The 27,208-nt window shown below is 37.4% G+C and overlaps 3 protein-coding genes and 1 non-coding gene across 5 annotated transcripts in view; 2 read left to right on the top strand and 2 right to left on the bottom strand.

Moving 5' to 3' along the window:
• The window catches only part of LOC120633990 (protein masquerade), a 38,613-nt gene extending 37,237 nt beyond the window's left edge, over window positions 1-1,376 (bottom strand). The window contains exon 1 of the mRNA XM_039904427.1: window positions 1,289-1,376. Coding sequence (XP_039760361.1) covers window positions 1,289-1,376 — 88 coding nt within the window. The remainder of the gene's footprint in view (window positions 1-1,288) is intronic.
• Window positions 1,377-5,736: 4,360 nt separating this feature from the next.
• Trnas-cga lies at window positions 5,737-5,818 on the top strand. Its single transcript has one exon. It is a non-coding gene; the product is annotated as a tRNA-Ser (tRNA).
• Window positions 5,819-10,754: 4,936 nt separating this feature from the next.
• LOC120633911 (chromatin target of PRMT1 protein-like) lies at window positions 10,755-17,233 on the bottom strand. Of its 2 annotated transcripts, none has more exons than XM_039904310.1 (5): window positions 16,813-17,233; window positions 15,976-16,130; window positions 14,647-14,745; window positions 12,889-13,058; window positions 10,755-11,706 (listed from the first exon to the last, which is right to left on the bottom strand). In XM_039904310.1, the coding sequence occupies exons 1-5, from the start codon at window positions 17,023-17,025 to the stop codon at window positions 11,555-11,557; spliced, it is 789 nt and encodes a 262-aa protein (XP_039760244.1). In that variant the 5' UTR covers window positions 17,026-17,233; the 3' UTR covers window positions 10,755-11,554. The 2 variants fall into 2 exon arrangements, with proteins under 2 accessions (XP_039760244.1, XP_039760245.1); XM_039904311.1 differs by having other exon boundaries at window positions 14,647-14,742.
• A 583-nt stretch (window positions 17,234-17,816) lies between these two features.
• LOC120633638 overlaps window positions 17,817-27,208 on the top strand; it is a 33,735-nt gene continuing 24,343 nt past the window's right edge. The window contains exons 1-3 of the mRNA XM_039903918.1: window positions 17,817-18,156; window positions 25,218-25,404; window positions 26,723-26,827. Coding sequence (XP_039759852.1) covers window positions 18,008-18,156; window positions 25,218-25,404; window positions 26,723-26,827 — 441 coding nt within the window. The 5' untranslated portion in view covers window positions 17,817-18,007. The remainder of the gene's footprint in view (window positions 18,157-25,217; window positions 25,405-26,722; window positions 26,828-27,208) is intronic.

The raw sequence follows: 27,208 nt of genomic DNA, 5'->3' as shown, positions 1-27,208 counted from the left end.
AGTAATTAAATAAATGAAATCAATAAATCTTCTTTGAATTATTAATAACTTCTTAAGAAAAAAAACATATCATTATAAATTCAATCGGGATTCAAATGCCTGCAAACGTAAGTAAAAATATGATAAATTCCAACAAATGATTAACAGTACAACACATATTGAATTAGAAATCGGCTTGCATAGCTATCCGTTCTGAACTCGAGAAAACTGTCTCTCCTAGAAATGTACATGATTCGGTATTATTTACAAGTGGCATGCAGAAATTATCACGTGCAAGTTGGCATGGATAATAATAGGATGAAAAAAAAAACGAAACCGAATTCATTTTACTACCTATGATATAAGTAGTATATTATGCTATGCATCATGCAACCTTATATAGTTGCATGCATAGCACAATAAAGTACAATATAATAGTTTTGTTATGCTTTTTTGAAATTATACTTCTTTTGGCGCGTTAGGGAAAAATGATGAGAGCAAATTTTTACGATGCGCGCGCACACCGTCCGACACCCTGATGTTAGCTTTAGTCAACATTTTAGTTTTTCAAAAAGTTTTGGTTTGGGTTTGGTACTTGGTTCTATTTGAATTATATAAAGATGATTAAGACCTCCAGAATTCCCGAACTGATAACATAAATCATCTCACAGTTCGTGCAATAATTGCAATAGTATACTTTGAGCCATTCATCAACCAACCATTCAATCCATTACCGGCCCACTACAGGGAGCGGGTCTCCGCCCACAATGAGAAGGGTTTGATAAGGTGCATTGATAGACTTTACATGCCTGTAAGAACGTCATGGAGAACTCTAAGCCATGCAGGTTTCCTCACGATGTTTTCCTTCACCATTAAAACAAGTGATGTTTTATTAAGAATTAGTGGTACTAGCCGGAAATCGAACTCGGTCTCCCCGAAAGGAGGCCGAAGCCCTAACCACATCGCTATCACCGCTTAGGTACTATTCCGTTATTCCAAGCCTATAATTCCACTATAAACTTAACGCTACGAAAAATATTAACCAAGAAAAACATGCACAGCCACCCGAGCATAGTTAAACGGTATTGTTTACGTGGATACGCAATATCTCAACAAGATCTCCGTTATACCAATCCATACCTACCTCGGCGGGCAAATAATACCTACGTAGCGGTTTCAAATACCTTCGCCAAAATTAGTTAGGTATACATTTCAATTCAGCACGCATCCTACCTTCGGCTGATTAACATGTAAGTGGGTCCGACCCAAAAACTCGACCCATCTCACAAGAGAAAGTTTGTCTTCTAACCTGACAGAAACGAGCTGGCGAATGACTCATCTTGCGTGTAAATACTTGGTAATCCCAGCAACAGGAGTGCTACACTGATCACTGACATGGTGCACTGTAAAACTGTCACGTATGTCACGAACGGCTGTCAACTGTCAAGGCGCATGGCGCAGCGACTGATCGCCGACTCGCGTGGTTCTCAACTGGACTGGTGAAAGAAAGAAAGGGGGTTCGACGCGTTTCGAGGTCATAGATTATGCGCGGTGAAAGTCAGAGGCGGTTGTTGCGAGGAATACCTGTTCGCTTGGAGATTTTGGATTCAGGCGTTAGTTTGCTGATCTGCTTGAGCTAGACAACATAAATTTAATACAACTAAAAAATCCTGTACCGTGCATTGTATATACAAAGGCCTCACAGGGAAAATATTTAACCTTATGCATAGCAATACACTTGACAGAGGAAGAGTATGGAAAAAATAGTTCAATTTTATCCCCGTTATGACGAGGTTTTCTATTTTCCGTGTCAGGTTTTAAGAAACGTAAGAATAAATGAGATGAGTACAATGGCTCATGTACACAAACACATGCTCTATGATCGCGTTATACGCGTTCCCCGTTAAGCGTGGTAAGTCCTGGTTCCTGAATCTTGCCTAAGGTAAGGTGGTGTGTATTAGTGGTGGTTCGAGTGGTGACAGTTAACCGAACGCTGCCGATGCAACACCGCTGCAAGCGCGATCACACCCGGCGCATCTACACAAACGCCTACTCTATGATCCGCATCGTTTAACGGGGCAAAGCGCTTACGCGTGGTGGTAGGTACTGGTTACTGTCTAAAGTAAGTGGTGGCTCGAGTGGTGACGCGACGGCGACAGCGAACCGAGCGGTGCCTATGAATGAAGCACTGCTAATTCAATTACTGAACGAATAGAGGTTGCTAAACTTGTTTTAATAGCAGTAAGCATATTTCAGAAAGGATATAAATTGAAACATTATCCAAGAATATAAGAAATACCCTTGCTTGAATTAAATTAAAACATACTAACTGATCAAATAAATAAATAAATATACTACGACATTACACACATCGCCATCTAGCCCCAAAGTAATCGTAGCTTGTGTTACAGGTACTAAGATGACTGATGAATAATTTTATGAATAAGATACAAAAATACTTATAAAATAAGTACAGATAAACACCCAGAACACTGAAAAAAATTCATGTTCATCACAGAAACATTTTGCAGTACTGGGAATCGAACCCACGGCATTGGGCTCAGAAAGCAGAGTCGCTGCCCACTGCGTCATTCGGCCATCAAATGAAAAAAATTGTCATAGCTCAACGAATCAAGTGGCAATAAGCGGGGCACATAGCTCGGAGAACCGATGGACGCTGGGGTCCCAAGGTGCTGGAATGGCGACCCCGTACCAACAGCGTTGATCAGCCCCCAACGAGGTGGACAGACGACATTAAACTATTCACTGGGAGCTGCTGGAAACAAGCGGCCCAGGAGCGTGGTTTTTGGAACTCCTTAAAAAAGACCTATGTCCAGCACTGGACTGCAATCGGTAGGAGTTTTATGATGATGGGGGACGGATCAAATTGAATAATAGGTTTCAAGAATTAAAAATGTCGCGCGCCACTTAATTGAAACGAAATATTTACACATTGGAAGAAATCGCTATGAAGCGATATAGCCGCCAAATTGTAAACGTTGTTTTGTTATACTTTTTTTATGTAGTTTTTGTGTACAATTCATTCACATTTTCAGCTGAGAGAAAGAATTATCACCCACCCGCAGTGGGCTAGCGAAGTGGACTATGGCCTTAACCCCTTCTCATTGTGGGGGGAGACTGTCCTGTAGTTGGCCGGTAATAGGATGATAAGATGAAAGGATTAGGACTTCGGCAAAGTGACTCACTATTAATGAAAGCAGATATGAGTGAGATGTTTATATAACGCTGACTAATAAAAACTCCCCGAATTTAATTACTTTCAACTTGTAACATTGACCACTGACCTTTGCGACTGTGATATTTTCATATGCAAACTTTAGAGACCCGAGTTTTTATACTAACTAATAGAATGATAGATTTTTTTTTAAATATAGTCAGACTATCAGACTTAATGTTATAAGAAATAATAAGCAAGATAAAATTATTATTTACAACAAATATAAGCCGTCTTGCTGTTCACTTATGGGCATGGTACCCAAAATTCTGGCGCTATTAAATAAATAAATATACAACGACAATACACACATTGCTATCTAGCCCCAAAGTAAGCGTAGCTTGTGTTGTGGGTACTAAGATATCTGATGAATATTTTTATGAAAATAATACACATAAATACTTATAATATACAGATAAACACCCACTGAAAAACATTCATTTTCATCACACAAACATATTTCCAGTTGTGGGAATCGAACCCACGGCCTTGGACGCAGAAAGCAGGGTCACTGCCCACTGCGCCAATCGGCTATTGACCCTTTGAATTGCTAGACTTAGCCGTTGGGCTAAATAAGCGCCAGCTCTTGGGTCACCAGACGTCAAGACCAATTTTTGGGACACGATATTAATAAAATTGTTCGTGTCCGAAGACCATGGGCCCAGAGTCTCAAACGCAAGCGCTGCAAAAACGTAGTCATGAAAAATAACGGAGTTTTTAAGGCGCTTAAGCATTTGAGCAGATTGGGCAGCTACTGCCGCTTTTGTAGCATTATAGCTTTTTCTGCCGCTAAGCAGCATTGTTGCAATGCTGTGTTCAGGTCTGAAGGGTGTGGTGGCCGGTGTAATTACAGTCACATAAGACTTAACATCTACGCCTCAAATTGATGGACACATGGCGGCATGTTGCTGGACGTGCTCCTTGCATGCCCTGTGAAGTACTTCTCTTTCTATAGGAGATGGTTTTCCACTAACCATCAGGTGGTCCGTCTGCTTGGTCCGTCAAATATTACAATAAAAAGTTTAAATCATAAATTCTTTTTTTACATATATTAGACATCAACGCGCACGCAATTTTTCTACGCTGCCGTTTAGTTTATGAAGTTATAAGTACCAATCGATTACCAGCCCAATGCAGGAAATGGGTTCCCTCTCATAATAAAAAATTTTAAAATTCATTTTTTTCAGGCACAGAATTAAGAACATGCAGAAGCCGTGTTCACGACTCATATTGAAGCGTCAAAAACCAGTTTAGTAGTGTTTCTCGAACCAACAGTTAGTCACTAAATACCATTCAGCAGTTGTAAGTAATTATTTTATCTAATGTTCTGAACTGAGTTAGCAACATTCCGTAGGTGTAGAGTGGGACGTTTTACCTCCAATGTTCTAAACGTTTGGCATAAAATGGAAAAATGGGAAAAAGTTTGTGAGCTAGCAACATTCAGAGGGCGTAAAGTAAGAAGTGCGCGGGGCATTTTCACTGTTTTTGGACACAATGCACTGCATGCAATAATGGCTGAATGAGGATTCTGTATAATCTCAATTCTGTGATTTCAAGTAAGCTTACTCTATAAGCACTTTTGAAATGGCAAGTCTGTCTGTTTGTCGCGACTCTACCACAGGTCTGGAAAGCAGATTCTACCGATGAGAGGTCGTTGAAAATGTACAATATCAAAATTATATGGCTTCACGCTATTATAATATGTAGCCAGTCCCTAGGTTTTTATATATTACTTGAATAAATAAATAAGGTAACCGAGAATTGCACGTAGACTATTCATGATAAGGTACCTTTCGCGTGTGGTTTTTTTTCCTTATTGTACATTTTCTTTGGTATGAAATTCGGGATACATCCTTACTAATACTATCCTACTAATCGTACTAATATTATAAATGTGAAAGTGTGGATGTTTGTTACTCAATCACGCATAAACAGCTGAACGGATTTGGCATGTAGCCTTTGACATTTAAAAGAACATAATGTACCTTTTATCCCGATTCCTTAAGAAGTTCCAGAGGGAAAATTGAAAATTGTTTTTGAGCAAAGCCGCGGGCAGACAGCTTTTTAAATTTGGTATGCATGTCACCTATGCTATGGAAAAGGACATGTACTTTCTATACCGATCTTTCAAAACGTTCCCGTGGTAGGATTCAAAATTGTTAACAAGCGAAACTTGTTAGACGCAATTCTAAAGTCCACGCAGAGGAAGACGCGGGCAGAAGCTAGTAAATTATAAAAGCCAGAGTGTGTGTTGTGTGTGTGTGAGTCGTTAATACTTCGGCTTAATAAAGCTACCAATTTAAAAAAGGTTAGTTGAAAGGTCGGATAGTAATTTATCCTTTTTATCCCAGTAAAACTAACGGTTCACATGTTAGTTCTAATAGCCGTTTTAAATGCGAACAACAGGTATTTAGAAATAAATATAATTAAAAAGGCGCAAACTATAGATTTAAGAATCTTCGCGCCTCACCAGCCAATGTTTATCAGCGTACAGTATTAAAATATGGACAGACCAAACATAAGCAGTCGTGGCCGAGTGGTTAAGGCGTCTGACTCGAAATCAGATTCCCTCTGGGAGCGTAGGTTCGAATCCTACCGGCTGCGGAAATTTTTTATTCAAAATTTTGAAGGCAAGGTACATATCTATATGTATTGCAATTCAATTATCTACGATACAATATAAACGTCTACCGGTGATCCTAGAGCGGGCAGTTAGCATCTTAGGAACTGTGCCTCGCTGTGGTGGTTTTGAACACGTTTTAGATTTTGTTTAGTTTTACATAGTTTATTTTAGGTTATATTTATAAAACAAATGTGAAAGAAATAAATTGTAAAATAACAGAAAATATAAACGTTTAACGTTATCAGCTTGCTTATTTCTCTATAACGATTTTGATGAAATTTGACATAGCTGGCATAGCCTAGTGGTTAGGCTTGCCCCCTTGGCCTCCCATCCTAGGAGGCCGAGTTCAATCCCTCACATGAACTTACCTCTAACTTTACTTTAACTGTGACAACATCGTTATGAAACCGGCATGACATAGAGATATCCATAACGTTTTCAATCCGCACTTATCCAGCGTGTAGGAAGGACTACGGTCTAAACCAATCTCAGTCACAACATAAAACTACGATTCACGACAAAACACAAGATAAACTACGATTGTTAAATTCAAAAATTTCTAAATTCAAAATTCAAAATTCATTTATTTCAAGTAGGCCTAATAGAAGCACTTTTGAAACGTCAAGTATGTCTGTGCGTAGTGACTCTACTACCGGTTCGGAAGGCAGATTCTACCGAGAAGAAGCCGGCAAGAAACTCAGCAGTTGCTCTATTCCAATATCAACAATTTACATTTTACATTTTAAAATTCATTTTTCTATCTTGTGAGAGATGAAAGCAGAGCCGGATGCTTCCAAGCAACCTTGTCAAACGTTTAAAAAGAGTAACTGCTGACTTTCTTAATCTTACCGGCTCTTGCCTTTGGAACCGGTGGGAGAGTCACTAAAAACAGACATACTTTACGTTTCAAAAGAACTTCTATTAGGCCTACTTGTCATAAATGAATTTTGAATTGATTAGCTTGATGATGATAATGATAGCTGGCTTCTCGGAGAAGAACTATTTATCCCGGGAAAACGATACCTTCACTACTAATGAATATGCATTAAGCAATAGCAATTAAATAAAGTTGAAAAAAATTGTTTGTCTGTTAAGTCGGCTTACTGACGATAGTTGAACGTGACAACGTCGTAAGAAAATACGAATGGAATGGTTGCATTTTTCAAAAGAAAATTTTAACTTTATTTGTTTGATAGATATTATCGTTGCTATAAACAATTGACACCACATTCACTTTTCACTGCACTTCATCCTTGCCGAAAACATGTAAATGTATTATTGTATAGAAGCTGTCCACGCGGACGCATCGCTCACTCAAGTAGGAGAGCCTCTTTGTCGCTCGTTGCACGCTCACGCTTGCACTTCACTCAGAGCGAGGTAACGCCGCATACGTCATGTTTTTTCGTGCGTGCAGCCGGCTCCATCGAATTATAAGACGTTGTCACGTCCAAAATTGGTTTCTTTTAAAGCGTAGACATCAGTTAAAGCAACAGGCATAACGTGCTCACGAACTTCGAGCTGTAACTAAGAATTACTTGATAGAAAAACTCCAGTATTTATTCACTGACGCAAAACGGGAATCGACCCGAAGACCTCGTGATCTGAAGTCGCACATGCTCACCACTAGACCAACGAGCTTTTCATATGCCTTGTAGAGGGCCGGTTGATGACGATGATGATAAGAAAATCAAAAGGACACACACTTTTTTTTTTTCTTTTTGTCGTGGTGGAAAAGCTGTATGGCTAGCTCTGTCCTTTTGGGCAGGACAGAGGTTATGTGGGACTCGTTTACCCGTACTAAAAACCACCACGGCATGTCCCTCTCGTTGGCTTTATTGGAAGTCCGGGGAACAAGTTGAAAACTTCCCAGAAAAAAAAAAAAGGACCCACACTGGAAAAATGGACTTTTATTTAGAACAACAATCTTTCTTTTAAAACTAATTATAATTATTTACAATGTTACGTCAAAATAAACTAAACTTTACCCAGGAGTAAATTAAAAAATAAAATCCACTTTTTAAAAAAAATACAATTAGTGAGGCACTTATACCTAGACTTTTCGTTTATACATTTTTTTTTGTTACAATTAACTGTTATAACAGATTTATGTAAGAAAATCATAAATTCGTTTTTTTTTTCTTCCATAACAAGTTGATATTGCAGACAAGTGCTATGACTGCAACCTTTGCCGATATCCCTGGCGCAGTGGTCTTATAAGTGGCGGTCTCGAGTTCGAACCCCGGGGGAGCAACTAGGGAATTTATAATTACCGAATTTGCTCGGCTTCGGCCGTTGCGAAGACGGGCCGGCAATCGATCGTTCCGCAGGGTGATTACGTATCTCGCGACAGGCGTAAATCTAGCAATCACTGCTGTCAAACGTCACTTTTCCATGCAATAAATTAACAAAAGTCGGTTCGACGCCACGTATTGTTTTCGGTTCCAATTTTGTTATTGTCTTTTTTAATGTAATATGAGTTATTTAACTGGATAAATAAACGAAACGGATATTATAACCAAATGATTCCAAAACCATGGTTTTGCTAACCACAGTTTCTTAGACAGGTTTGCAACTTTTACCAGAGTCCAAACCTTCTAACTTCCGCTTCTATCAAACCTTCTTTAATAATAATATGTATAAACTATTTTTAATAGTAGATTGATTGTAATTTATCTTCACAAAATATTGTTAGCTTAAACCTGATCATCACATAGCTGGTTATACTTACAAATGTTAAATTGTTTACTTTTACATTTTTCCAACGAATGTGTTTAGAATAAATATAGTCGTATTGAATAGTTGTAAATACATATTACATACAACATCATACTGGTTACACAGAATTTCGCGTTAATATAACTATTTACTGACCCTCTCGCATAAGTAAGTATACACAGATTTAATAAATGCGATACATAAATCTATAATCTATAAAATTATACTTTAGTAGATATGTTTGTGTTAAATGTTAAGTCATAAAAAAATTGTGAGTGCACCCTACGAAACTATGAAACACATTGTACTGCGACTCCCAGTATTTTAGCAGTGCAAACATTTTTTTATCTCGAATTAATCGCGATTATTATATGCATTTGGTTATTTGGTTATTTGGCTACATTATAAGCACACGGAACAGTATTAATGTGTATCTAATGAGTACATAGTGAGTCAGAGAGATTGTATACTCATTGAAAGCACAGGCGCGCAAGAAAAGCAGTTCCGGCCTACCGCAGCGCACACCCCACACCGCACTCATTCTTTGCCATGCCGGGCGCTGATTTAACTCATTCATTACACATATATTATATCATATACAGTAAAATGAAAAACTTTTTTTGGGCCTTCATCATTTTGCGTCTTGTGCTTTTCATTTGTAAGCTTGTGCATAGGAACTTCGTTAGCGCGAGCATATTTATTCAGAAGGTTTAGTATAAGATTTTCTATTTATTCTGTCACGTGAAATTAACTGTGATTTTAAAGGTTACGAGTTAAATAGCGCTATCTCTTTACAATACTCTAAAACAGTATTGTCACTAGATAGCGCTCTATCAGTTACTAATTTTGACGCGATCCAATGAGTAGACCTAGATAGAAAATCACAACTAGGCACTCTGACCGTGCTAATGACTTCATCCGCCTTTCTTTGGCGCAATAAGCGTTAAATTTATATATACAAAGGTCAATGTATCATTGTAGAATAAATATATAAAAAATAGCAGTACCTTATATTTGTATCCGCAAAATTCTACAAGGAGTTAATCTTTTTTTTTTTTATTACAAAATTGACTGAAAGAGTTACAACCCAGGGCCAAAGACGTGAAAAAAAAGTCTCTGTCATACTATTCATAATCACTAATATTTTATTAAAATTTTTTTAGGTCTATTGGTATGCATACTAATGTATAGAGATGAGATAGAGTAATCTATTTACAGAGCCTTTGATCTATGGGTAATTGCAGACAGCATCTAGTGTTTTTTTTATATAACGATTGAAAAACAGAGAAGATGGTACGTGGTCAGTTTACTCTCAACATAGCTACACTCCGCAGGGCTTCAAGGAACATATCTTACAAAATGCCTCGTGGCCATGCCAAGAGTGCCAAGAGTCCTCAGTGCCATTCATTACACCGGAAACAACACCTTTCAGACCAAAATCATATATTCAAATACAGACTTCAAAAGGAACCTCTTTCTACTACTTTTCCTGAGTGTGTGAGAGAGTAAGAACATAAACAATTTCCCTCACCATGTTATCTTATCTTATATATATATTTCTTGTGTGCGTGTGTATGTCACTGAACTCCTCCTAAACGGCTGGAGCGATTTGAATGATTTTTTTTAGATTCACAAATCGGCCCGACAGATGGCGCTGGGGTCCAATATGAAGTCCAATAGTAAATATGAAGCTACGTTGTCCGTGTGGTGATGGCAGATCGGAATACAGTTGTCACCACCATTCTTCCCACGGATGTTGTACGAGGCGACTAAGAGAATATAACGGAGAACGGGCAGCATCCTCTGTGCAACTACTACCATCTACTTTGATCACCATATTGTCTGAGGAGAATGGTGATTATGGGAAAACCCAGCTGTTGGAAGACTGCTTTAGTCCAGCTGATGACTGTTATTATGCTATTTATGGCTGATGCATTTTTTAACTGTTTTACTATTATACAACGTGTAACGGAATTACGAAATAATATTGAAGGATCCATCAGTATATTTCATAAGGCATCACCCTATAAAAATATTAAATCAAAAGAAGCATATTTTTTTTCCATTCAAACGAATTCAAAACATTCTAATTGTTTACCTATGACAACCCTATTGAAGATAAAAGACCGACACGAGCATAGTACCTAAGTTACTTGATTTTATTTTTGCATTGATGTGATGTTAGGGATGTATCTGATTTCTTTCTATAAACTGTAAGCATTTCAGTTTCACAGATAATTCTCAGAGACAGTACATAATGTTCCTCTGAAGCCTCTGAGGCATTATTTCGGATTGCATTTACACGTTATATAAAAGCATATATAGCCTTTTTAGTTAAAATTTTTATGGTATAAGGCTAATACACAGATGGTTTCCCCAGTGCCCCATTATTAACATAGATGTAATTAAAAACGCACATAACTCCAAAAAAATTGACAAGGGAATCATCCCTTCAACTTTTCAGAGCAAGTTACATGAATGTGCGTTTTCGATTTCAGCTTTTCAATATCACTAACATTAACGGTGAAAGAAATAATTGTGAGCAAACACAATTGTTGCTTTCACAATTCTTGGTTTGCCACAATTCTTTCTGAGTTGACAGTTCTCCATAACATTCTCAAAGACATGTGAAGTCCCCACACTTCGCTCTTGGCTTTCTGACAGACCTGTGCCCTAATGTGGGCCAGTAACAGGTTGATGATTTTTTTTTTTTAATTAACGATAGGCCAGCGTTTGACGACAATCATGCCCGTTGGAAAGCAATGATGAGGTCTAGGTTGGAGCACGCTTGCCTAGAAAAAGCCTATTCACTCTAGCCTTGAAGGTACTCAAATTATGTGGCAGGAAACACAGTTGCCGGGAGGGTGTTCCACATCTTAGCGGCACATATCAGATTTAAACATTTTAACCTAATCGAGTCCTTAACCTTGAATAATCACCTTCACTTAAGTCTGTATGCACACTAGAAAGCAATAGTCACACTAATAACACAGCACTGTCCATTATTCCATCTCCATAGCGTTCTTCATATAGGCATCCAGCTCTTTGTCCAGAGCTGTCTTCGTGCTCGCCATGTACTGGTCCAGCTGGAGATCGAGCTCTTCCTTTGTAACTGTCTGTTTATTTTGGTTGGACGCGCCGCCGCTACCGCCACCTGCAAGGAAACAAGTTAAGTTTTAGTAAAACTTTTTGTGACATAGCTCGTCCAGAGAAGTTATACCACCATGCCATGCTTATACTCGTATCTGCCAAGTTGCATAGTTGCGTTCCAGTATGAAAAATTACCTACAAGTCTAAACCTAGTGTAATATAGGAAAAAAATGTGAATTAATGAATATACTTTAATGGTAGTAAAAAAAAAAGTACATAAAAAAGGAAAAGTATAACAAAGCATCGTATACAATTTGGCGGCTTTATCGCTTCATAGTGATTTCTACCAGGCAACCAATGGCGTGCGAATAATGTGCTTGCCACCGGAAGCAGCTCGTTTATATGAGGTAAAAATAAAAAGTGTTACGTTTATTTTTGCGTAGGTTAAGTTTAAGTTATTGAATTAATTAATGAATACACTTTTATTGTACACCAAAGAAAAAAAAGTAGCTAAATAGATATAGATACAAAGCAAGAGAGTACAACTTGGTGGCCTTGTCGCTACATAGCGATTTCTTCCAGTCAACGAAAGGCGTAAAAGAAAAAAAAACATAGCAAAGAGGTAGGTGGTGCAGTCAATAAGTTTTAAAAATTATACAAAAATATAAATAAATATATGACTATAATATTTACAAGTTTTTATATTTACACATTGTATATGTTTACAAAGGTGTGTTAGCCTGAACAACAAAAAATATTAGTTTATGTTAGCAATAGGAACTTATTATATCTATTGTATAGCATTTTTTACATTTTATTGACAAAATAAAGACATCAAACAAACTAAATATGAAAAATATAATTGTTTCTCAATGACATTCCGGCTTTCCGGCTAAGTTTGTTGTGGGCTTCTGTTTAGACTAGGACGTGTTTGGAACCCTCGTAGCTTTAGTTTTAAGTTTACGAATATGGTTATCGCCATCACATCATCATCATTTCAACCAATCGACGTCCACTGCTGGACATAGGTCTTCTGTAGCCGCTTGAGGCAAGCGGCCCAGGACTGTGTCACAATACACGGTCATCACCATCTGTGTTCTCCGTCAATTGTAACCATATGATATGAATTAAAAAAAAGTAGTATTACAGCCTAAACTGTTTTTATCTAAAAGGAGAACTGTGATAGTTTAGTATCGATAATAGACGGTTACTAGATGATTTCTTGACCCGGTAGTTTTTAACTAACCTCTGCCCACACCTCGGCCTCGCCCGGGCGTCGCTCCGCGTTTATTCTGCCCGCGACCCCGACCCCGACCATTTTGTACATTTTGTCCATTCTGTCCACGCATCGTACGTCGCTGCCCGCGTGATTGCCCCCGCATCTTGCCCACGATCTGTTGCCTACCACCGCGCGATCTGTACAGATTATAAAAACAATCAATGAAAAAAATGTGTGTGTGTGTGTGTGTGTGTAGTGTTTTATTAAATAAAACACGTAAGTAAATAAAAAATGCAAGTAACTATGTAAGTAAATAAAGGGTAAATAATATAATATGTAATATAATATAAGTAATGAAATAGAGGTCTTCAGTAAAAAATGACAATAAATAAAGTAAGTGAAAGTAAGCATATATATTAGTAAGTAATATACGTAAATAAATAATGTATTTAAGTAAATAAAAGACGTATATAGAATAAGTAAAGAATGTAAGATATATACTTTAGTATATAAAGTGATTAAACAAATAAAGCCAGTAAGTAAATAACGTAATAAGTAAATTATGTCTTAAAATAAAGTAAGTATACACACATATACATATGTGTGTATACTTACTTGTACATATATATATGTACATAAAGCGATTAAGTAAATAAGTAATTATATTATTACAATTAATTGATGTTTGTTACTTTAGCGACCCGTTAAGTGCTTTACCGGACTTTTGGTGTAAACGAGTGTCCCACCACGCTCCAACAAGTGCATGTACTAAGCAACTATCTTTTCTTCAGTGTACAATAAAAGTGTATTAATTCATTTATTCTCTTGCTCCAACAGGAAACCACCATGCCTCAGAATTCTCCATAATGATCTTAAACTTTTTATCTCAGAAAAAAACGGTTCCTACGGGATTCGTAAAAAAAACGTAATAAACGCGGAAGAAGTAAGCAGGCAATAGCTAGTAAAACAGTTATGCACACATAAGTGGCTCTGCTCTTTTATTCCACTACAGATTAGCCCTTCACTGCAATCTACTCACTGGTAAGTGAAGATGCACTCAATGATGGTAACGGGCTAACCTGTAAGGGGTATAGCAGTTACATAAAACTCTACCCCTAATCAGACATCGTAACGGAACGCTAAATCACCCAGCGGAACCTCTTTGTCGGTAGCGTGGTAACTAGCCACGCCCGAAGCCTCCCACCACCTTGCTGTGTGCAAAACAAAATGGTGATAACTTCGTTCGCCAAATTAAACCTAAAGCTACGAGGATTCCAAACGCGCCCTGGTCTAAGTGCCAACACAAACATAGCCCGGTATTTTTTTCTTATAATCATCTCACAGTAGATTAATATTTTTGATCGTTTATGTAATCCTTAACATGATAATATGAGTTCTCTATGAACTTTTGAACTTATTGAAAGACATCTCAAAGATTTCATTCAAAGTCATTTGTTAAAAAATAATATACAATTGCCTTTGAATGAATAAGCAAGTTTATGTAGCCTAGTAAACTGCACAACAAGTTTATTGTTGCTTCCAATATTCATATTGTTGCAGTCCATTCACAATTGTGAGACCCAATCATTACAATTAATTAGGGTTGTCCATTTTGAATTTAAAGTCTCCAAATCATAATAAGCGACAATTTTTATGGGTTCATTTTAAAATGACCTATGTCGAAGTGAAATATTTCTTTATTCAAATAGGCAAACAGATGGCACTTTTCATGATGTCTATGGTGAGTCAAATAAAAAAAAACAGATAAAAAATAAAAAAAATCACCTCATCCTCCCTCTCATCAAGCCCATTCGTCCGCCGCGACGCCTGAACCCGCGGCCGCGCCAGTTGCCCTGCGAGAGGTTACTGAACGATGCAGACCTGCTGTGTAAATAAATTCATACATTATTATTTATTATTATTTATTTATTAAAGGAACACTAACAGCTTGTTTCACAATAGTAAAGGAAAATTACAAATATTTGTTTCTAATCAGTGTGACTAGCCATAAAGTTCGTTCACATTAGGTAACTATAGTAAACTTTTCTTTTAACTGCCTCGTTGCTTTAGTCGTTACCATGTTACCATAAAGGATAACGAAGTTCTGGGGTCAAATCTCGTTTTGAGATAAAAATTGTTAGTTATTGTCACTGGCGTAATAAGAAATTGACTTCGGCTCAAAAACGTCCGAACTAAAGGGGTATGAAAATGCAACAGTATGAATTTTTCATTTGTTTCGACTAACAGGTTACACATACAATGCCATACTGCGTGGTAAAAACGTAAAAATTACTCAAGTTATGTATGAAAATAAAGGCAATTTTTTTCCATTTATGATTATTTTTCTTATATATATACTCGTATATATATGTTAAATAATAGTTACTCCATTACTCTAAATTATTTAGACTTTTCTTTTGATTTTATAAAATTCCTCCCAGTCTTTGCTGCATAAGTAATAGATTTGCAAGCGAAAATTATCAGTAAAGCTATGATGATATATGATTCAAATTGAAATGTTTTAAAATTTCTATATATGTATAATGTGGGACACTTTTTTCGTTAATTTTGTGAGAGACCCAACATCCATTTCTTATTACGTCAGTGGTTATTGGATTTTTCTGCTAAAGAATTTTCACTACCAGCCCAGAGTTAGGAAATTGGCGATGCCTCAGACAGCATAAGTGCGTATGATGGATAATCTTTTCACACATGTAACTGAACAAAGCCTTAATGTTGTATTGAAATCCATGACCCCTATGGATTTTAGCCAAATTTATATCTAATTTTGGCCAAATTTTTATGTTGCTATATCCCATACGTACAACGGACGGTCCCAGACCAACCAAGTGCGGAAAAGGCCCAGGAACAGAAGAAGGAGAATGTTGCTATATTGCTTCCATTTGTTGCATTCTTGGAGCCCACCAATTGCATACATAGAGTATATATAGATTTACACAAATTCTGTCCTAAATTTTATTAGTGTTGGTATTGAATTTAATTGCAAGGGTTGTTTCAAGAGAATCCAGCAATATGCATTGACTTTATCCCGCTGCCAGTTTTTATTTAATCAATCAATCATATCCCATAATCATAAGCTCAGTTCCCGCTTACCTCAAGTTGCCATTAGATTGTCGCCAGGGAGCCCTAGCTTGGACACTGCGCATGCTCATGTTGCTGATACTATTGGACCTCCAGAGCCCTGGCAAGCTACTCTCACTGCCAAACCGTCTTAGGGCAGGGATACCCAACCGCTGTCTGACTGCATCCTGGAATTGTTTAAAGTCAGTCATTCCTTACCCTTTGTATAATTTTTGTCTCTTGGCAACACTAACCATGCTGTAGGGCTAACATACAAAGGACATAAGATAATTTAATCTAAGTACCATTTTCTCATCCTTTTTTTTATGAGAAAAGGGTTAAAAAATGGGTTGATAAAATTAACTCAATATATAATAAATATATCATCATCTGTATAATGGTGCCAAGTCCCTCATATTGTGTATTTTAAGCAATTCACTTGCTTCAAACGTGAAGAAAATCATTGCGAGAAAACCTACATACCTGAGAGTTATCCATAATATTCTCACAGGTGTGTGGAGTCCACCTATTCGCACTGGGCCAGAATTGTGGACTATATTCTTAACCCCTTCTCACTGTGGCGGGAGACCCGTACCCGGTAGTGGACTGGTAATGTGTTGATGTGATGATGGTCTACTTTATACTGTCTTTTTAAAGTCTCAAGAAAGTGGCTAGGTGATAGCCACGTAGGCCTGCTATTTACAACCACACAGGTCTATGTTATACTATAAACAACACTGTACGAATTAGTCAGGTACTCGCTTATTGTGTCAAATCAAGCAGTAGTAACACTTTTGATTATGTACTTTCTTTAAGTGTGTATGATATCAGATTGAAGGCTACCCAGGTAGCGTAAATTTAAATTCTTACCCTCTTTGACTGCTGTCCTAATCGTTGAGCAATTTGGTCGATGATATTTCGATTGTTTATATGTTGCCCAAAGGAGAACAGCCCCGTCGACCGCCTCCGCTGTCTCGGCACACGAGCGGCATGAACCACGGGCGTAGTTGTCGCCAGCAATGTAAAGCGATCATTTAAACTGATGCTGGTAGCTTGTAGACCATGCAACTTTTCTATAACCATGATTGATCTTACCCGCAAATACCGCGCTAGCTTTAACTCACAAAATAAGAAATTGACAAAGTTTATTAGTACTTCTAACTAAAGTTTAACGATTTTTGATCATAACGTTGCTATTAACACGTATTTTACGAAGGTAAATAACGTAATCGAACGAAAATAGTATTTTTTTTCAACGCCGCTCGCGTTTCGCATACGCGCTCTACAAATTTTTGACATCTGCGACAGCAAATTTGACATTTTCAAAATGTAAACCACAGATCCTTATCCTCATGTAAACTTCAAACGCTTCAGCCACAGATTTTCGAATAAAAGAAGAAGAAGTTTGCATAGATTTAAATCAACATTAAAAATCCCTATCTGGATATGGATAGCTCCATCATCTGACGAACAAGGAAATTCTTTCTTTGAAAGTGAAGACTCTCTGAAGAATTTAGTTATGATATAGAAATATGAAGCCCTTATTGTTCTCGGTACACAATTCATTAATCTAAATGAAACTTAACTTCATCATTTAAAAAGCTCTCGTTGTTGCATTAAGATGAGAGAAAAGGTCTTTGCCAGTAGTGGAACGTAAATTGGCTGAAGATAGGAATTTTTAATGTTGATTTAAATCAAATAACTTAGTAAGAATATCAAATATTAAAAAACCCATGGTAAATTTATTCATTCGGAATTCTTTTTTTTCCGTACAACGAAACGTTAGGGGATAGCGACATTGGTAATGTCATTGTTACATTGGTGACATTGACATTATTCCAATGTCATGTGTCTGTCTTCAGAGATCGGGGCCTGTGTTTATGAAATATGAATCATGTATTTCGTAATTGTTTCACTGAAAACTTCACATAAAACTATTAGTTATTACTAGAGAGACAAGCTAGAACTTGTCTAGATGTAACAGTCTCACTGAAAGGGTTTTTTAACTGTGACACATTGAATATTTTGTATCATTTTCGTTTAGTGGTCAATTTTCCGCGCAGACATGCTCGAGTGCCTTATAAACGGGCGCAGCTACGGCTGGCGGCTCAGTTCGATCCAACCAACGATGTCGGAGGTTGCTAACCAGTGCCCAGTTGAGGACACCAGCTTATTCGACATGGACGCATGTTATGAGACTTTCGACAAGGATGGGTATGATTATTCAAATTTTTGAATGATTAATCATTCAATCTTTAAAGCTTCGAATTCAACAGAAGCCTCGAAAACTGAATCTGATATCCACACTTTACATAAAAACATAACAATGTTGTATTGTTTTTCATAGTTTTCATTGCTAGGTTTCATCGTTTCAAACAATTAAATAATTTAAACACTCACTTGAAGTAATAATACATGCACAGACATTGGTTATCCTCATTGAATCCTTTTTTATAATAATAATTATTTTATTTAGCTTAAGAATGCACTAGATAAATACATTATTTTCAAAGTTTTCCATTAAAGAACATTAACAGCCTAACTTATATGTGGATGCATTGAAGTTCTTAAAGTGAATTGCTTATTGCTAGTATGCCTGAACAATAATTCATTAATTTAAATTAAATTAACATCTCAAGTACCTAAAGTTGTAAACTTTAAATCCATTATAGTAGTCAACATATAAAATTAACATCAAAGTTGAGTTTTACATGATTTAATACACACATGTGAGGGTTTTGCACAGTCTAAAAAGAAAATTTAACTTTTTATTCTCATCTTTAATTATCTGTGACTGAGAAACTCGAAAGGAAACAATTTTTCACTAAAAAATAAAAGAACATAAAATTCACATGTAGATACTTTTCTTAAATCTCTGGAAAAGGATTTCTAAGTTGAGCCAATAGGTATATTGTTTAAATCCATTACAGTAGTCAACATATATAAAATTAACAACAAAGTTGAGTTTCACATGATTTCATATCCACACATGGGAGGTTTTGCACAGTCTAAAAAGAAAATTTAACTTTATATTCTCTCAGTGTCACTTGTAATAAAACATTTTGTAAGCAATCTTTAATTAGCTGTGATTGAGAAACTTGAAAGGAAACAATTATTACTAAAGAATAAAAGAACGTAAAACTCACAAATATATACTTCTCTTAAATCTCTAGAAAAGTCTTTCTAAGGGATCTATGTTGAGCCAATACCCAATAGGTATATTGTTTAGGGTATACTATCTATTTTATAGTATAGTTCTCACTTCACAGAATCACATTGCATGCTAGTGCAATGTGATTCTGTGAAGTAAATGCATAACTAAGTACTTTTATCAATGTCTCATTGGTAACTGCATTGAGAACCTCCTAGCTTTAGATTAAGGTAGACAAATCTATTTAATAACAATCACAAAACAGAAATAAACACATTAATTTAGGCTTCACCTAACACTTGTTTGGGTTTGGATCATATATTTAATTATCATGATTTACAATATTGGAAAGAATTATGTATAGAACTTAATAGGTGGTTGTGGTAGGCAAGCTGAAAAAGTTATGGCTTGATTTTAATTATGTAAGATTTGTATAAGATTTCGATTTCTGGGGTCGGTAATTGTTAGTTATTGGAGTTCCCTGCTAAGATGGTCTGATATATCTGTATTTATAAGATAACACATGTTAAGTATGTATACCTACTCTGTCTTTGATTTAAAAAAAAATTACCCCTTAATTACTAGCAAACAAAGGCAATACTCCTTATCCCCGTTTGCAATAACGAATTGCGAACGAGGTCGCGTCCAACCGCTAGTAGGTATATAATAAACAGAACAGTTTCCGACCGATTACGGGCACGGTGGTCGATCAATCTCAAGATCGAACTACGCGCGAGATATTATAGTGTACAGGTGTGTACGCAAACAGAGATGCACTCTTTTACCCTCACTCCCATAGTCCGATAGGACGACAGCTCCGACATGCCCGGAAAGAGATTAGGCGCAGGACCAACAGTTTAACGTGCTCTTCCATGCACGTAAACTTCGGGCTGTTACTAAGTATTTCTTGATGGAAACTCCAATACTATGCATTGGGGCCGACCCGGGGATCGAACCCACAACCTCGTGATCTGTAGTCGGACATACTCATCACTAAACTACCGAGGCAGTTGCATATTAACTTAAGTTATGTGTACCTATCCTAACAGTTAATCTGTTAACAAACAAATGCGTCAAAACGCTTGCCCGTTCCCCATTGCCATACTTATATTGAGACCAATCAAAAGTCGCGCTGGTTTAAGGAGACTTGTGATTGGCTGAGTGAGGACACAATTGTGCATGTCATCGTGACCCGTCGTCGCTGCTGTTAATAAGATTAGCTACCATTTAACACTCTCACCGCCATCCATATATAGATTTTTTCAGCGTTACAGGCCATGCGGTCTACCGGCGGCCGCATCTTTGCCCACCAGTGCAGGCCGCGGTGAAAAATGTTTAACGAGTTTACCAGGCCGTACGGGCGGCTGGCGGGCTCACAATGTATTTTTACTAGCAGGCCGTGCGGTCCGCTACGACCTCGTGATTTCATATTAATTTTGTAGTGCGTGGCCTGCTATTACAGAAAAGTGAAGCAACCAGACACAAAATTTACTTTTATACCTACAATTTAAAAAAAAAAAAATTGCTCTATCTTAAAATTTATAGGATTTCTGGGGGTTTATTACAGAAATAAAAAAGCTATTTTAAATGAAAGAAAAATGTTTTATTACATTATTACTGCCTTACAATAGCGCTATGGAAGTTAGCAAAGCATTCAGAGCACACACTAGGATTTGAAGGACAAAGTAAGCACACTGTATTTACTTTCTTTGTTACTTTACATGCTTCTACACTGGTCAAACCTTCTTCTCTCTTCTTTTCATAGCAGTGGATGCATCTTCTTCTTACTATTCTGTTACGCTGATCGACCAACGTTGACTTTCCAAATCGGTGTCCAGCTGAGCAGTCCTGGTTAATTCGACCTTGTCTTCTTTGTTGATCAAGACCCATCAATGTACGGCAAATATTTTCTTTGAATGTGGTTATGGTATATTTTTTAGATGTTAGGTTTTTCGAATTTTTGAACAAAATAAAGGCATTGATTAGTGATGTGCTAAATAAAAGCTCTATGGCCAATTTCTGAAACCAACGCAAGCTTCTCCTTGCAGGGTTACAATAACTACCCATCTGATCTGAGTAGTCAATAGCACATTTATGACGATTATAGTCCGCTATCAGCGTTGGTTTCATAGTCACTTTATTGCGGTTTCTCTTGCTGCGCACGCTGACAAAACTAGGTGTATGCCGAGTTGATAGAGCCAACACATCACGCTTGTCTTTCCATCGTAGAATTAACACTCCGTCATTATTTTCCATAACACAGGTCTCGCCTTTCTTTAGTTTCTCTTTCAATAATTCTTTTGGTAGCCCTTTTCTATTTTTTCTTAGAGTCCCCAACAAATGGGTGCTTTTTTGGAGTAAACTATTAGCCAAAGTGACACTTGTATAGTAATTATCAGTAACGATACTTCTTCCAGCATTCAGATATTGATCACTGAGTTTCATGACTATTTCACTGGATACGTTTTGTGTGGTTGAAGTGGTCCTTTTGCCTTCATATACAATCAAGTCATAGGTATATCCATCGTCGTCGCAAATTTTAAATAATTTTATGCCATACTTATGTCGTTTTCCAGGTATGTATTGCATAAAAGCGATCCGGCCACGAAAAGCTACCATTGTTTCATCAACGGTAAGAAACTCTCCAGGTGTTTTGTATTGGCCAAATTTTTTTGAAAGGATCTCGACGAAGCGTCTTATTTTTATGAGTCGATCTGTTCCCGTCATGCCAATATAATAAGCATCTTCGAAATGCCAACATCGAAGTAATAATTCGAATCGGTTTCTACTCATTACTCTTTTTGCAACATTGTTTTCATATAATACGTCTGTACTCCAATAATCACTAATTTTTGGCAGTTTTTTGAGCCCCATCCAAATCAGTAGCCCGAGAAATTTCTTCATTTCGGCAGCATCACAATCGTTCCACTTAGACAACCGACTGTTTCGTGTTACACGTTTGAGTATTTGTGTTTTTATTGCGTATGAATTAGTCATTCGTACCATTAAATCAATAATCTCATTATCCAAAAATAAAAATAAAAAGTCTAATTCAGTTTGACAATCTGAACCAATGTTTTTCATGCCTGGGTCAACAGTAAACGGAAACTGTTTTTTTCTTGAACCATCTGATAACGGTATATTCCAGCTCGAATTCGGTATGCTCCGACATGGTATGGCTTCTGAAGAATGTTGATGTTGGTGACTGGTGGATAATTCTACGCTTTCTTCAGATGAAGTTGCATCAGAATACGTGCACATGCTTTCCGATTCTTCGTCTGTAGGTGGCTGGTAGTCTGGGTCATCTTCTGAGTCCGACATAATAATTAAATGGAAGAAATTCACAATAAAACGATGAAATTCCACAAAACGCGCGCCAAAATGCGACCGTTACAAGCCGTGCGGGCGGCCGGCGGGCTAATGATTGTTTACTAGTGTGGCGTGACAGAGTCGATAATTGTTTTAAGTTATAACGGAAATTTTGTTAGATTTTGGCGCGAAAGATTCGGTACGCCGGCGGCCCGTATGGCCTGCTGATCTTGCCAAGTGCAACATATAGATGGCGTACTCTACTCGAAAAGATACGTCCCGCCGGCGGACCGTATGGCGGTGAGAGTGTTAAGGTAAAAATTAGGGTATTGTAATACACACAATAGTCAGGTGTGGCGGAAATTGAACCTGAATGTACACACCAGAGTTCCGCCAACAAGCTATTGTGTGCTTTAACAACTCTTTTATCATGGTATAGAATAGGTATACCTACTAAACTATACCTACAAGCGCTATGCATCCGCATATGTACTATTTGCAAGGAATACTTAATACATAAACATTTATTATGTAGGCATTCGCTGTATCAAATTTCAATGTACAGAATCTTACAGGTCGCGAGTTCTAATCGCAACCTGGAAGCCTTAGCATAAGATTTCCTTGCCCGCATACGGGGTGTCGTCAAAGTAGAACCTAATCCCATTCGTTTTAGAGTCGTAAATCATGTACTCTTGATGTTGGTCCACGATCTTGCTTGAATGCCAGTGTTTTGAGTAGTGTACGGCTGTTTTAACTCCATTAAACATGTTACACTAATGTTAGTGATGGTGATAACTGCATTCGTTAACTTAAAACTAAAGCTAGGAGGGTTCCAAACGCGCCCTGGTCTAAGCAGAGCCCACAACAAACTTAGCCAGGTTTTTTTTGTTATCACCATCTCGCAGTCTAGTTAATGTGGAGCTATGAAGTTAGAGCAATTCATCCAAGCTTTTTTAACATACATGTACCTAATCCTTAATATTATAATATGATTTTTCTTCGTGTTTTACACTTCTATTGAAGTTTGGTAAGAGTATCTCAACTGCTTAGCAATTTAGGTTGTTAGAACTACATTGCTAACTAGCTGAGATACAAAAACTTTACGCAAAAGTTTTACGTAAATTGCAATGACAACCCTAACACTCCAGTGTAGCGTAGGTAATTCTAACAATCGGATCTAGTTTCTTTAATACTTTAGCTTATATATTTCCTGTGCTTCAGATTAGTACTAGATTACTTCCCATAGTACTTCTTTCTATTCTAAATCCTTTTCAGTTGAACCTTTTCGGCTATGAAACTCTCTCCCCTTTCAAATCAGGCGCGCGCAGTCACTACCGATTTTCAAGAGACTTCTTAAAAAACATTTTATGCCACCCTAATTAGTCATGTTTTTTTGCTTCTATGTCAATTTTCTGTGTTGTAGGCTTATACTTAATATGATATAATAATTGATATATGTATACTAGCGGACCCCAGCGCCATCTGTCGGGCTAATTTGTGAATCTAAACCCTCCAGGGTGCCACCCAAACGTATACCAAAAAATTCATTCTAATCGGTCCAGCCGTCTAGGAGGAGTTCAGTGACATACAAGAAATATATTATTTATTTATTTATTTATTTATTACATAAAGTTTCCAAAAAAAATAAAAAATACTTATAGCTAGCATCAGAAAACCACGCAGGTTTGTAATATATGCTAACAGAGAATTAAGTCTAGGTACGTTAACTACAGAACATTATTGCCAGTTTACCATGTTGTGTATAAAAATAATCATAAGTTACTTAAAAAGAAGGACTTCAGTTTTTTCTTAATATTACGCGGATTAATATTGTCTCGTACATCAGTGGGTAATTCATATATAAGTACTAGCGGAGCCCAGCGCCATCTGTCGGGCTGATTTGTGAATCTAAACCATCCAGGGTGCAACCCAAACGTATACCAAAAAATTGATTCAAATCGGTCCAGCCGTCTAGGAGGAGTTCAGTGACATACAAGAAATATATATAAGTATATTTTTTTTAAATTTGATAACTGCTTCTTGTGTACACCCTAACCCTAAAGTCTAAGTGTTATTTTTTCCCCTTTCCTGTGTTGGGTTACCTGGCAGAGATCGCTCTTTAGCGATAAGGCCGCCCATTGCACCTGTGTTTTATTAAGTGTTGTTTTTGTTTGTAATTTCATTTCTATTAGGTGTACAATAAAGTGTATTTGCATTTCATATTATGAAAATTAAACTTAATTTGCTATACACCTCAGGAGATGGTGACTTAACAATTGTTCATTGTAAAGTCAACATCTAAGGATGCTCCGGTTTCGGAGCGAAAGGTGCGTAACATTGCCGAGGATCTGTTTGGTGTGGAGTATACGGATTGAAGAAATTATAAATTACACCATACAGATTCTCCTGCTTTTCGCGGAGTATAGCAAATTAAGCTTAATTTTCATAATATATTAGGGATTTCCGCAAAGTAACGCCTGCTTCTATCCAATATTTTCATTTCATTAGTGTATAATAATAATAATAATAATAAATATACTACGACAATACACACATCGCCATCTAGCCCCAAAGTAAGCGTAGGTAGCTTGTGTTATGGGTACTAAGATAGCTGTTGAATATTTTAATTAATATAATACACATAAATACTTATAATATACAGATAAACACCCAGACACTGAAAAACAATAATATTCATCACACAAACATTTTCCAGATGTGGGAATCGAACCCACGGCCTTGGACTCAGAAAGCAGGTTCGCTGCCCACTGCGCCAGTCGGCCGCCATAGGAGTAAGAAGTAATTTTGTTTACAGAGACGGGCAACTGAACCTGGATGAGTTCAGATTGATCTGCCGCGCACTGTTCCGCAACGACAAAGGCCACATCTACCCGCTATCGGAGGATAGAGCGCGGCATATCTTCCAAGTGTTCGACAAGAATGACGACGGGTTCATTGACAAAGATGAGTTCACCTTCTGCTGGAACCATTGGATCAAAGTGGTAAGATATCATTACCTCACGACGATGGCTCCCCTGGCTTAGCGCTGGGGTTTTAAGGAGAATTCCTGGCAGCGGGCAATTTGTGAATAAATAATTTTTGAGCTTTCTCTTGTCTGGTGTTGGAGGCTTCAGTCGTAGTTATTACCCTGGTGGCATTTTTCTTTCTTATTTTGTTTTATTAGTACTATACATTTATTGTTGGAGGTGGGCGGTAATTGTTGCGACTCAGTTTATATTGTGGCATCAGTTATCGCAGCACCATGTTTATTGTGTCAATACCCTGTACCCTTACCAATATTCTGAATAAATAAATAAATAAAATAAACCCTGCCGATAGAGTCGTGCCGCGGTACGATGTCGCGTAGAAACCAATTAGGGTATGGGCTGCATATAACTGCCATAACCTTAACAGGTTAGCCCGCTACTATCTTACACAGCATCATACCAACGTTTATTTTACATTACATAATTTAATGATGTAAGTTTATTGTTTAAATAAAATAAAGCAAAATCTTGCCCGGCGAAGCGGGCTGAGTACGCTAGTAATAAATAAATATACAACGACAGTACACCCATCGCCATCTAATCCCACAAGTAAGCGTAGTTTGTATTATGGCTAAACCCAAAGATGACTGTTGAATAATTTTTATGAATAATAAACACTCAGATCATCAGAATCACATTCATGCTCATCACACAAACATTTTCGGGTTGTGGGAATCGAACCCGCGGCCTTGGACTCAGAAAGCAGGGTCGCTGCACACTGCGCCAATCGGCCGTCACACGGCGGTTACGACCAACGCTGCGTTTACCGGTGCGGGGCTGCCATTCCAGCACCTTGGGACCGAAACGCCAATCGGTTCAACGAGCCACTTGCCATTTCAGCTTCTCGACTCGTTGATCTATTTCGGTAATTCTACTACTAATAAGTAATTCTAGTAGTTCCTCTACTGATCTCCTGAAGATGTTTTGGATACGTAGAAGTGCGCAGTGGACGTGTGTAGGACAGTTATTGGTAAATGAGAAACAGACAGTGGCGCGCATAGAGGGTATGCACAGGGTATGCAGATGATTAAAAATGAAGAAAATCTCCAGTACGAGTGGTAAATACTAAAGGGTAGGCTTTTTATAACTCTTACAATGCCTATCCTTAAGTTTTTTATAACTCGAACTGGAGATTTTATTCATTTTATATCGTCTGCAAACCCTGTGAATAACCTCTAACTCTATGCACGCCACTGGAAACGGACATACTTGAATAGTTTTCAGATCTGAACTTAGTATGATATGTGTTTTCATAGAGTCCTCTTGCCAACAGATCGTGCGTCCGGTGAGCGCATTCCTGATCGTAGACGTTCAGAACGACTTCATCTCCGGCACTCTGAACATCAGCAAGTGTAATGCGCAACAGGATGGCAGCGAAGTGAGTACACTAACATTGCTATGTAGCCTCACAGTGTAGCTTGTACAATTGTGTAGTGTGTTAAAAACATAGTCTGTGCAATCTATACTAATGTAATAAATTTTGTATATATGTATTTTATTTAGTGTTTTTAGCTATACTTGGAAGATTGATGGATTTAAAAAGCATATAAAATTTTTCAGAACAGACAGGATTTCTCCAACAACCAATTCCGAAATTAGCATTTATGGAGAGCCGTAGCTCAAACAGCTCAGGCCGCGATTACCAGAGAGTCGCAGGTTCAAATACTGTCCGTTCCGAATTTTTTTATATGCATTTTAAATTTATAAAATTAAATATAATAAATCTGAAAAGTTTGTTTTGTGGGACCCGCTTATCTCA

This window comes from Pararge aegeria, chromosome 22, assembly GCF_905163445.1.
Source record: "Pararge aegeria chromosome 22, ilParAegt1.1, whole genome shotgun sequence".
Classification (NCBI taxonomy): Eukaryota; Metazoa; Arthropoda; class Insecta; order Lepidoptera; family Nymphalidae; genus Pararge; species Pararge aegeria.
Note: the sequence above shows the minus strand (reverse complement) of the source record. Positions and strands in the feature narration are given on the sequence as shown.

Excerpts from the sequence above, each read along its gene's own strand:
- LOC120633911 (XM_039904310.1), bottom strand. The coding sequence starts at position 17,025 with ATGGTTATAGAAAAGTTGCATGGTCTACAAGCTACCAGCATCAGTTTA. Across the intron at positions 16,131-16,812 it reads TAGGACAGCAGTCAAAGAGG|GATGCAGTCAGACAGCGGTT; the intron begins GTAAGAATTTAA and ends AAACAATTCCAG. Across the intron at positions 14,746-15,975 it reads CAATCTAATGGCAACTTGAG|CAGGTCTGCATCGTTCAGTA; the intron begins GTAAGCGGGAAC and ends TTATTTACACAG.